A 12,242-nucleotide genomic window follows, 5' to 3' on the forward strand; every position below is an offset into this window, starting at 1 on the left:
TCTCTCTCTCTCTCTCTCTCTCTCTCTCTCTCTCTCTCTCTCTCTCAAAGCTCCTCCTCCTCCACCTCTCCTTACTCCTCTTCCTCTCATTACTCCTCCCACCTTAGCCCCTCCTACATATCACCCTTCCTGTTAAAATAAAACCTTTCTCTCAAAATACAATTAGAGCATAACTATACCAATTTGTATCAGTAAGGTACAAGATAGACCTAATACCCAGTCCATCATTTTGTTGACTAACCAGAACCTCTGTCATCTCTCCTAACTAAAAGACTTAACTAACTAAAAGAAGTTTAGAAATTCTCATAACACTTTTTTTCTCATTTCCTGATTAAGCCATAGTTTCTCAGATGTCTGAGTAATCGGCCTCAATATAAGGATGACTTTTGTAATTTGTTCTTGTGGGTTTTGTGGTTTTCACATCTGCCCCAGATTTTGTGTAGGTCATACAGAAAGCACTTGTTGAGTATCTGCTGTTGTACAGCACTGTATAAGGGAGACAGTACCTGCAGCCAGGCTGTGTGCCAAACATAACAGTGGGACATTTTCAGCTTCACACTCTGAGTAGGCAGCTCTTGCCTCTGTTAATAGTTCTGTTGAATACAAACTTAGTATGAATGAAAGTAAACATATGTCTTATGAATGAAAGAAATTTACTTTGCAGTTTGTCTACTGAAAATAATCGTTACTGATTTGTAGTCTCTATACTCATTTTGAAGATTTTTTTGTTACTTCCTGTGTTCCAATTAGCTTGTAAAAGTGATGTTGCTGCCTTAGCAGAAAGAGATGAAATAGAATATATATCTTTCTTGTAAGCATTAGGACAGAAGATAGTTAATAGGCTTGAAAATTAAAAGGTAAATAAACAAGATAAAATTATTTTATCATGAAAAATGTTCCTGTATTCTGGCAAGTGCCCAATTTCAAGGGTTCTATGGATTTTATGTTTGTTTTGTTTTGGTTTCATTTGTTTGTGGTTCCCATGTTCTATGTGCAGACTGTAGTTATGGTAATGTTTAAGCATTTAAAACTCACCCAGATTCAGAAAATTAAACAGAGGCTTCTATGAAGTCACTGGGTGGATGAGTATAGCAATGAAAGTTTGGTGGGTGGTGGGTATTTACAGTGTCCTGTGGTATTTAGCGGTATACTTGCCCAGGGATTACTATTAATGTGTGAGAAACAGAAAAAGAACACTCCCCATTAAAGTAAAAATGCATTTTCTTTTGGAAAGAAGCACTTTATTTTCCTCCTTTTTCTTTTTCCTTTCCTTTTTCTTTTTATTTTCTCTTTTCTGTTTTTGTTTTTGTTTTTCTTTTCTTTTTCTTTTAAAGATATTTGGGCTATAGGGTGTATATTTGCAGAACTACTAACGTCAGAACCAATATTTCACTGTCGACAAGAGGACATCAAAACTAGTAATCCTTATCACCATGACCAGCTGGACAGAATATTCAATGTAATGGGATTCCCTGCAGGTACACACTTGCTTTTGTTGTTTGCTCTCAATCACTGTTGTTTGCTATCTTCTTTGGAAAGGTTGTGATTTTGGCTAATGAAAGCTTGTATTACATGATTCTTTGTTTTTATGACTTTGATTTTTTTCAGAGAAACACAGAAATAGCAAAATGTATAGAATTCAAATAAATTCAATGAGGTTTTTGTTTGTTTTCTTTTTGATTTGCTGTTTTGTTTTGTTGAAATGATGAGATCTTGCAATAGCTGGGTTAACTTGATGCCTTTTGTTCCTGCCAGTGTAAACTAAAACAAGCAGCAGAAGGTTTATTTCTGGCAGCACGTCATAGCTGCCACTTGAATGTAGAAGCTGAGGCTCTGGTTAGGTAGAACTCTGTTCAGAGCCACATCTTGTGGAGGAGCAGCACTTCTGCTCCCTCGTTTGTCAGCCAGCCAGGATGTGAGTGAAAATCAGCCATGGATTTTACAGCAGAGAGAAGATGTATGGGTATTCGCCTCTTTGGAGTTAACCTCTCTACTGCTGTATCCCAGGTCCTAGTTGTAGCATAGACCAGTGATTCACCACCCTTAGAAACTGCCCAGGGGTCCAGAATAGTAAAAGTGGAGAAAGCCCCTCACGATGGTGGCCAGTCAAGCATGTGACTGACACTTAATCCTATTGGGACTACTTCTTAGGTCATCACAGCTTAAGACGGATAGAGTCCCACCTTTCTTTGTAGGATTATGAATTATCAGCAAATGCAGAACAACTACACAGACTCCTCTTCTCCAGAATGATCCAGTATTTTTGGGAAGACATTACTGGGATAAGAATGTCATTTACTCATTACATGCTACTGTCTTGAATAAAATATAATGACAAGGAGCTGGGTGTAGTGACCACACCTTTAATTTCAGCACTTTTCAGAGCTAGCAACAGGTGTGTTTCAGTGAGTTCAAGCCAGCCTGGTATGTTTAGCAAGTTCCAAGACAGTCAGAATAACATAATAGAGAGACCCTGTCTCAAGGTAGTTAGGTAGGTAGATAGATAGATAGATAGATAGATAGATAGATAGATAGATAGATAGATGTAGGCAGGCAGATAGACATTGCTTCTTGCTCTTTTAAGCATTTACATTGCTTAGGTGTTTTTAAAAGTAGACATGGTTTGAGTGGCTAAAGGAAATACTTCTTCCTTCTTAGATCCAAGTTCATTCACTATTTCTGAGGCTCGTGGGAAGGAGACATGGCAGGGATTGGAAGCAATGAGGACCACAGTCATGGATGATTCTCGGCATGGGTTTAATAGTTCAGATGCCTCAGTTAATGAGAAGCCAGAAAAACAAACAGCAGCCAGCGAGGATCCATAATAGACACTTGAATCGTAGACAGGGCTTGTGCTCTGCTTAAGAAAGGTTAGTGTGGCTGTGGAACATTAAAAAACTCAGAGTGGGCTAAATGAAGTCAGGAAACCAGCTACATAGAACAATGCCACAGCCGTAAAGACACAAAAAGGATGGAAAAGAATGGACAAATATATATAACTTTTAAAAAGAAGTATATAATTGAGAGAAAACTAAATGGTTACCTTAAGGTTTTTAGCCTGAAACATTGGCAAAGCAGAGAAACTGGAACAAATAAGTAGTTGAGGAAGAAATACCATTTTAAAGTTGAACTTATATTTAATTTACACTGGTTGTTTTCTGTGGAAGATAGATGGCCAGTGCTCTCAGCTGCTGTTATAGTATTGTGCACCTAACAGACCCTTGGTGATGCATCTGATAGCTTCAGAGAGGCAGCTGAGCTAGTATGTCCACAGTACTTGTGCTGCCCCGACTACCTGCAGCAGTTGTTCTTGTCTCCATTGCTCACATGGTATTGAGCAGTAACACTAGAAGTAGCCAAGATAGCAGTATCTGTGCTGTGTCCCACCATTTGGCATGAGAATGTCAGGAGGAGCCTTAGGAAATGAAAGGAGGGCTGCCTGCCGTCCAGAGAAGTATGTGGAGCTAGTCAAAGAAAAGATCCTAGATTTCTTAGTTAAAAAAGACTGCTTGCTGACAGAACCAAGACATTTGATGAATGAGGAAAATAAGTGGGTTTACTAATATAAACAGGACTATTTAATAACAGATATTTATTTGTGATTTTTTTTTCCTTGTAGTGATAGAGCAGATAGTGGCACGTTATAGTAGGACAGAGTAGCAAGGGTGGGCCGACACTTGATTAGGTGTTGAGCCAGAGGCCACGGGGTGTTGCTGCAGCTCGAGCACTCATATGAGTGAGAGCAAGGTCTTAGAAAGCTCTCAAAATTTGTTAGCATTCTTGACTAGGAGCCTAGGCAACATAAACATCTATCAATGTATTTCACAGATAAAGATTGGGAAGATATAAAAAAGATGCCCGAACATTCAACATTAATGAAAGATTTCAGAAGAAATACGTAAGTTGGAAAGAAAATGGAGCCTTTGTGATTTTAACTTTTCCAGAATAGTCACAATACAATTAAATGTTCAGCATACCACAGCACTCGTTTAAGGTTACTGAAGAGTTTTATTTACTTATAAATACTGTTTGATGTTATTTCTCATTTTATAAGATAATAAATTAGCAGAGAGGTAGCTCTTGTTAGCAGCTGATAAGGGAAAATCATCTCATTTCTTTCCATATTTACTACTATCTGGAAGCCAGATATTGGTGAGAAGTGGGAAGCCAAAGAAATCTTAAAAAAAAAAAAAAAACCTTGCTTATGGCTACTTATGTGCCCATTTAAAGTCTATACAATTGAAAGCAAGTTTTACTTAGAAAACAGTGAAGAATGTTTCACTTTACTTAGTTAGGCCACGGGTAGGCAGAGTTGAATACTTACACACAACAGTTAATGCCAACCTTTGACACAAATGTTATTTAAGATAATTCATGTGAGGAAAATGCCCCCAGGGTATGTTGATAAAGCTGTCTTGAATTTCATCATGAGTACCCACTCAGGAGTGACCAGTGGGACTGGGTGGTGGTGTGGCTCCGTTGGTAGAGTGCTTGTTAGCATTCATGAAGCCCAGAGTGTGATTCCCTAGCACCTCGAAAACCCCCACCAGGGTTGGTAGTACATGCCTGTAATCTTAACAAGTAGCATTAAATGTTCAAGGTCGTGCTCAGCTCTGTAGTGAGTTTAAGATCAGCCTGGGATACATGACACCCTGTCTTAAGAGAAGAAAGATCAACAAGTCATTATTATAGCTGAGTGTGGTGGTATGCACCTGTAATCCCAGCCCTCGAGGAGGCAGGAGCATCAGAAGTTCAGGGTCATACAACACAGAGTGGAGGCCCATTTAAGTTACATGAAACTTCAGAAAACAAACATCCAAAGAGTAGGATGGATACTGAATGAAGTATAAAATTGGCTTAATGCTGCTATTTTATGCTGCTCAAAGCATATTTGAATGTGTGGTTATAATCAGAACAGTGTTCGTGGGAAGCTATCAGCCAATGTAAAATTCAGCTCTGATCTAATGTGAATGTTTCTTGGTGTTTCTCTTTCAGGTATACCAATTGCAGCCTTATCAAGTATATGGAAAAGCATAAAGTTAAACCTGATAGTAAAGCATTCCACTTGGTGAGTAAACCTGAGACAACAGTGCTTGGAACTCTTGCATCTCTCAGAGGAATTCCTAAAAGTTATAAAAAGTACCAAGAGAAAATTATAAAAAGTAACTCAAGAGAAGTTACAAAAGAATACAAGAGAAAGCACTCGGAAACCACATCTACCTTGTTTTCCATTTTAGTTCTTTTTGTGCATTTCTGGGAATAAAATCTAAATAAAGCCTTGTTCACAGTAGATAGTCACCCTGAACAATAATATGCCCAGTTTATAGTATCATATACTTAAAGATGGTTTGTAAAATATTAGCTCCCAAATTACCTCATAAACTTGAGTTTTGAAAGCTCTTTGCTGACATGATTACTCCTCATTCTGTAGATCTGGCATGTGGTCATGTAAACAGAGCAGGGTAGACTGCAAGCCGAGTGTAGCCACCATTGGTCACTTGCTTTGTAACTGTCCATTGTGAGAGTAAAAGTGAAAGTGCTTCTTGGATTGTGTCTCACAGAAGTACTATAATATATCCAAGGAGGGTTAGGCAAGCGTGCATTTTACTTGGCCTAAGAGTCTTTTAAAATGTCTTAGTGGGGAATTCCTTGACTTTGAAGAGGTCACCTTTTCTTTCAAAGCAGCTAAGCACTGGGCAGTGAGCTCTTCTGTCCCTGCTTATGTGTTCTCTTTCCCTCTATTGTTTCTGCTTCTCTGCCATCTTCTGGCTGTTATATCATATTTTGCAAGGCTGTGCTTAACTTGCCACGTTACCACATTGTATATAATATATGATAATGATTTTTTTAATGTTTTTGCAACAGGGGGAAATTAAATTGGATCCTTCGTGATCTAAGACTTACTGATCCTAACAAAATAAAAACTGGTCAAAAGGCATTATTGGGATTGCCATGCCTGTCCCACGGGCCCATGCCTTCCTTACAGTCTGAGACCAGCAGAACCCAAGAGACCATTTGTCTTAGTCAGGGTTTTACTGCTGTGAACAGACACCATGATCAAGGAAACTCTTATAAGGACAACATTTAATTGGGGCTGGCTTATAGGTTCAGAGGTTCAGTCCATTATCATCAAGGTGGGAGCATAGTAGCACCCAGGCAGGCATGGTGCAGGAGGAGCTGAGAGTTCTACATCTTTATCTGAAGGCTACTAGCTAGGAGGCTTCTAGGCAGCTAGGATGAGGGTCTTAAAAACTCACACCCACAGTGACACACTTATTGCAACAAGGCCACACCCCTTAATAGTGCCACTCTCCGAGCCAAGCATATTCAAACCGTGACACCATCCTCGTAGCTTGTTTTTGATTTTTAAAAATTGTTTCTTTTAATTCTGGGCTTTAACCAGAGGACCTCATGTGTGCCTGTGTGTACATAACTTTCAGAGCTGTAGCTCTGTCTGATTTTATTGAAAGTGTTGGTATCTTAAATGAGTCCTACTATCCCTGCATTTTAAAGATATTTGTATGGCCTTTTATCCTCTATGAGTCATCATCCCTTAAATCTCTGTGTTTATTTGTTTATTACTTTTCAAACCAATTCCAGTACAGCAGCACAGACACCAACTGGGAACTTGTTGGAAACATAAGTCCTTAAATTCTTGTTCACATCTATCAGACTCTGGACATAGACTCTTCAGAAGGGCTCAGCTCTCAGCCTTACAGCAGTTGTGCTGCACTCTAAACTCTGCAGATAGAGCAGGAGGCCATTGTTCAGGTGTCTCTTACATCACTTTAGAAGTAAACATTCTTGGAAATCAGTGGTGGTACAGACCCTTAATTCCAGCACTTGGGAGGAAGGCAGATGGATCTCTGAGTTCCAGGATCGCCAGGGCCAATACTCAGAGAAACCCTGTCTTGGGGGCGGGGGAGAGAGGAAACAAACATTGCAGATAGCATTTGACTCAAAGGTGTTGCATTTTCACACTAGTATGGCATCTCTGGATGTGGCAGGAATGAGCTCAGTGTAGAACCATCACAGATGTTTACTGGGTACTCATTTAATACTAAAAACAAGCTATAGTAATTGGTAGTGTTTTTTATTCTCCATCTGAAGAGATATGGTTATAAAGAAGTAAACTAACCTGCCCAGCACCCTCAATCAATAAATTCTGAGTCAAGGTCTGGAGTAGGCACCAATGTTTCTGTGGGAGCATGCCCTGATATTTCTGACTTGTGATTTCAGCTTCAGAAGTTGCTCACTATGGACCCAATAAAGCGAATTACCTCAGAGCAGGCCATGCAGGACCCCTACTTCCTAGAAGACCCACTTCCCACGTCAGAGTAAGTGGCAGATCTGACTTCCTGTGCGCTGGCATCTTTTAAGTTTGCTTCCTCTTCTTGTCACACTAAGTTGCCATGCCTCTGAGGGACCTGAAGAAATGGAGCTTTTCTACTTTAATGTCATTCTGGGTTTTGTGGTTAAGAGGCATTGCTGAAATGAATTAATTTCAGCAGTAATCAATCCATTTACTCAGTGATGGGTTCATTGTACTATGGCTCCTTCTACTTGATGGGATTTTATAGGGCTGCCTGCAGTCAAGGGTCCTGATATTCTGGAGTACCAGTCCTAGATGAATTTGACTTCTCTTTATCATCTTTTGTTTTAACTCTGGAAGGGCAGATAAAACACTGTGAATAGTAATAGATGTTTTGGATGCACAAATGAAAGAGCTGTCCTATTGGATAATTATTAATTAGGTTACACAGTGAAGGACCTTCAGATCACCTACTGCAGTGTCATTGGTTAAAGAATTCTTTGCATCAGACTCACATGAAAGATGCTTATATCTCTGTAACTATGGAGACACAGTCCTGAATTCTTAGAGACTGACAGTGAGTCACCTAAATAAAGCACTGGAAATACCAGGCAGCACATGAGACAGCATTCTTTTTTTGTTTGTTTTTTGTTTTTTGTGAATAGTGTTTTCGCCGGTTGTCAGATCCCTTATCCCAAACGAGAATTTTTAACAGAAGAAGAGCCTGATGAGAAAGGAGACAAAGTAAGTATTAAAGTACAATTGGCAGTACCTTCCTCATGGCCTTTGGGGCCTCTGGGATCCAGCCAGCTTTTGTTCTCCTCCTGAGTTGAACTGTGTTTTCTGTTTAACCAATTGAGAAGAACCAGCAGCAGCAGCAGGGCAATAACCACACTAATGGAACTGGCCATCCAGGGAACCAGGACAGCAGCCACGCACAGGGCCCCCCCTTGAAAAAAGTGAGAGTTGTCCCTCCTACCACTACCTCAGGTGGACTCATCATGACCTCCGACTATCAGGTACTGCAAGTGTCTCCTACTGACCTGCTGTTCTGGGGTTTCTAAAGGATCTGTTGCAAAGTGTGGTCTACAGTAGCATTGGTGTTCCTGGAAAGATTCATCAGCATGGAATGTTACAGGTATGGAAGTCTACAGATATGGACGAGTAGAAAGGGATCAGCTTTCAGAACAGACTTGGAGTAGAAAGCACAAGTTTAACCCTCCAGTAACTTGCGACCTGTGGCATTTTATATCATATCTGCTGGGGTTGAGAGACAGTGCAGCAGGTAAGATACCTCCACCAGGAACATTCAGACCCCAGCACCCATGTAAGTGCTTGGAGGCTTGGTGGCCCATCTGCACTCTATTGGTCCAGTCATTTTAAAGACAAAGCAGGATCCTAGTCAAGTCCATGAGCTTTAGGTTCAATTGAGAGACCTTGCTTCTGTGTAAAGTCAACATCACTCTCAGGCCGACACATGCACACACTCATTCACACATGTGAAGTGAAGCAAAAACACTTGGCTTCAGTGTTCTCATCTATAAAATGAAATCGGTAAGCTTAAACATGTGTACCTTGCACGTAGCCAGTGGCTGCTTTTGTTTGAGCACTGTAGAAGAATGATTAAGGCCACAGGCTCTTACATCCCACTTACTTCTGTTCAGCCTTGAATAAGAGACCTAGATATTCTCCATGTCTTAAGTGTGGAAAGGGAGGTAGAACAGAAATTGCTTGCAGATTGCATCATCATTAGTAGAGTAGAAACAGTGACCAGAACATGAAACTGTGGGAAGACTGAATGGCTGTTTGTCTAAACATGGCGGCCTGCCTGTGGAAGCCCTGCACAGACAGTGCTGGGGATTTTTATTTTGTTCTTATCTTCATTGACATTCTTGCTGTCATTCACAGAGCAGTAAGTGCCCTTACATGTTGGAATGCAGCTCATAAAGGATGTATGTGTTTGTATGTGTTTATATGCGTGAGCACACATGCGTGTGGATGTAAAGAGTGTGGTGTGCATGTGTTTGTTCGTGTACAGACCCTGAGTTGATATCAGGTATCTTCCTTGAATTATTTTTTATTCTTTCCCTTATTTACTGAGACAGTGTCTTACACTGAACCTGGAGCTTGCAGATGTTAGCTAGTCTAGCCAGCCAGCTTCCCCTGGAGATCTTGTTTCTTCCTCCCAAGTGCTGGGATTACAGAGTCACCATGTCTACTAGCTTTTATATGGACTCTGGATATACAAACTAAGTGCCTCATGTTCATGTCGCAAGATATGATCAAAATTCACCAGCATGTAAATTATTAACTTTTATGTCCCAATTCTTACCTTCCTAAAGAGAAGCTAATGTTGGAAGACGGGAGCTTTGTTTGTTTTTGTTCTGTTTTGCTTTGTATGGGGCAGTTGTGGGGTTTGTTGCTGTTTATTTGTTTTTATGATTTTAATTCTAAAGCTAGTGCCTTGCAGAAACTTTTACATTTTTGCTTACTTGGAATAAGACTTCCTTCCTTGATGGCATGGGTCCAAGCTACCTGGAGAAGCCCCTAAATTATGTTTTTTCTTCATCTTCTTTCCAGCGTTCCAATCCACATGCTGCTTATCCCAACCCTGGACCAAGTACATCACAGCCCCAGAGCAGCATGGGATACTCAGCTACCTCCCAGCAGCCTCCACAGTACTCACATCAAACACATCGGTACTGAGCTGTGCTGGAGTCTGTCAGTGCACTGTTGCTCATGCTGCAGTACTGGCTGCAGCACCCTGTGGGAACCTGGTGTGGGCCATGCGAATGTACTGTACAACCACATCTTCACAATGTCCAGTAGCCGAGTTCCACCAGTTGTCACAGATTGGGGTGGTAGCTTCCAGGTTGTACCTATGTTTGGAGTTAGACTTGAAATGAAAGTGCTAGCACAGTTGTGTTGTGGGTTTGCTACTTCCATAGTTTACTTGACATGGTTCAGACTGACCAAGCATAGTTTTCAGTGACAGTCTGTAGCAGTTGAAGCTGTGAAATGTGCTAGGGCGAGCATTTGTCCTCATGTGTGGTGACTTTCAGTGTAACAGCGTTATCTGACCAATAGTACACACAGACGAAAGGTTTAACTGGTACTTGAAACACAGATTATGTTAACAAAATAACCAAGACTTAAAGATTATTTTGGTACACCTTTCTTTTTAGTGTCTTATCAGTGGGTTGATTCATCTTCTACATAAATCAGTGTTTTATGACCAAGAATATTGCTTGGATTGTTTTGGAAGTACAGAAGAACCACATAGTTTCTACTGACAGGTTTCAGAACTCCCAAAGATTAATTTCCAACTTAGAGGTTTGTTTTTATTTTCAACCTATGACTTGACTGGTCTTAAAGCTGCTATTTGATAGTAATTAAATATGTTGTCATTGATATAAGCCTGTTGGTTCAGCAAACTGAAATGATTGTCGCAGACAGTGTTTTCTTTTCCTCGTTGGTGTTGCTGATTTGTGAGCATGCTTTCTGATTACAAAAGCATGAGAGGCGACCTCCGTGAGGCACGGCGTCAGTCCGCACTCTTCTGTCCTTATTTGAAGCTGCCTAGTGTAGTGCTATTACAATTTTGTTCAGTTAACTTTCTTTTTAAAAGGTGGTTCGCACATTTTTAGGGTGCAAAGGAGAGGGAGTAGGAGAGCCTTAGTACTTTGAGGGGAAAATAAAAAAGCTATAACATACAACGTACTGTATCAAACTATTTTACATGAATGACACAAGTATTCTGAATAAAAAAAATTGAACATTGTTAAAAACAAGGTGTTATGTAATAAATTTATTTTTCATAAATCAATGTATGGTGTCAGCTATATTTTTCAAACTCACCAAGGGTCTTTTGTTGTAAAATGTGCCTCTGTGTAACTCTTCCCAGTGACTTATTGGTGACGTCTGTGTTCTGGCTATGTTCTGGAGTGATAGTTTAGGCTCTGGTCAGCTGCCTAAGTCTGTAGCACAAGGGACAGGTAGCTCTGCAGTCAGCCCTGTTCCACTCATTATCCTTGGTTCCTCCTTTTTAGAGCTAACATTTTTTCTCAAAATCTGAAGCCATCCCTTTAAAAACATTCTAGAGCGGTCCAAGAGCTGAGGAATCGGTACTGATAGGCCTGACCAGAAGAGAAAGGGGGATTACTGGGAGTGGCATTTCCATGTTGTCTCACTCCAGTTCACACCCACACTGCATGCCTTTGACCACGCAGCTCCCCTCCTTAACCTCCGAATTGCGTGGTTGTTTGTTTTTTGTCAACCTCACGGTGTTTCTTATGACCCTTACACTTTGTCTTCTGGTGTTTTTCTCCTATACTAAGTGGCCTACAAACTCAGTGGCTGTGAGAGCCATCTACACATTCCCCCTTTGGGATCTAGTTCCAGAGATTGATTCAGTAGGACTTGAGTGGATATGTTAATGTGGCTTTTTTTTTTTTTTGACAAACTCCCCTCGTCCTGAGACATGAGTCTGAGAAATATGTTAGGAAAGACTGTGGGGCTGGAGAGATGGCTCAGCACTTAAGATCTCTGTCTGCTCTCCTAGGGGACCCAGGTTCCATGCTCAGCACCCATATGTCTGACTACTGTCCCAGATGTCCCCTTCTGGCCTTCATGGATACTGCATACATGTGGCATGTTATTTACACTCAAGGCAGAACACTCATAAAAGTAAACCTGTCTTAAAAAAAAAAGAAAGACTGTTCAAGGCCCATTCACTTCCACAGTGATTGACAGATTGAGTTACCAGCAGACTTAAGTGCTGTAAGGGAGGGGCTCACTGTACTGACAGCCCATTTTTTCCCCTGGGAGTTCCAGAACCAAAACCCCATTATAACAAGTTTCATGCTGAAGTCAGAATGCCCGGGAGCTGTTTGCTCACATTTCCTGAACTTCACTATCATCCTGAGTGAGC

At 40.7% G+C, this 12,242-nt stretch overlaps 1 protein-coding gene across 6 annotated transcripts in view; it reads left to right on the plus strand.

Moving 5' to 3' along the window:
* The window catches only part of Cdk8 (cyclin dependent kinase 8), a 69,963-nt gene extending 58,825 nt beyond the window's left edge, over positions 1-11,138 (plus strand). For 2 of the 6 annotated variants that reach the window (XM_028778009.1, XM_028778013.1), the window contains exons 7-13: positions 1,335-1,478; positions 3,829-3,898; positions 4,996-5,068; positions 7,240-7,337; positions 7,978-8,056; positions 8,173-8,331; positions 9,893-11,138. In XM_028778009.1, the coding sequence (XP_028633842.1) occupies positions 1,335-1,478; positions 3,829-3,898; positions 4,996-5,068; positions 7,240-7,337; positions 7,978-8,056; positions 8,173-8,331; positions 9,893-10,018 (749 nt within the window). In that variant the 3' untranslated portion in view covers positions 10,019-11,138. The remainder of the gene's footprint in view (positions 1-1,334; positions 1,479-3,828; positions 3,899-4,995; positions 5,069-7,239; positions 7,338-7,977; positions 8,057-8,172; positions 8,332-9,892) is intronic. The other 4 variants (XM_028778010.1, XM_028778011.1, XM_028778012.1 and 1 more) reach the window with 4 other exon arrangements.
* The last annotated feature ends 1,104 nt before the right edge of the window (positions 11,139-12,242 follow it).

The sequence above is a fragment of the Grammomys surdaster genome, unplaced genomic scaffold (genome assembly GCF_004785775.1).
Source record: "Grammomys surdaster isolate TR1022 unplaced genomic scaffold, NIH_TR_1.0 320, whole genome shotgun sequence".
In the NCBI taxonomy this organism is placed as follows: domain Eukaryota; kingdom Metazoa; phylum Chordata; class Mammalia; order Rodentia; family Muridae; genus Grammomys; species Grammomys surdaster.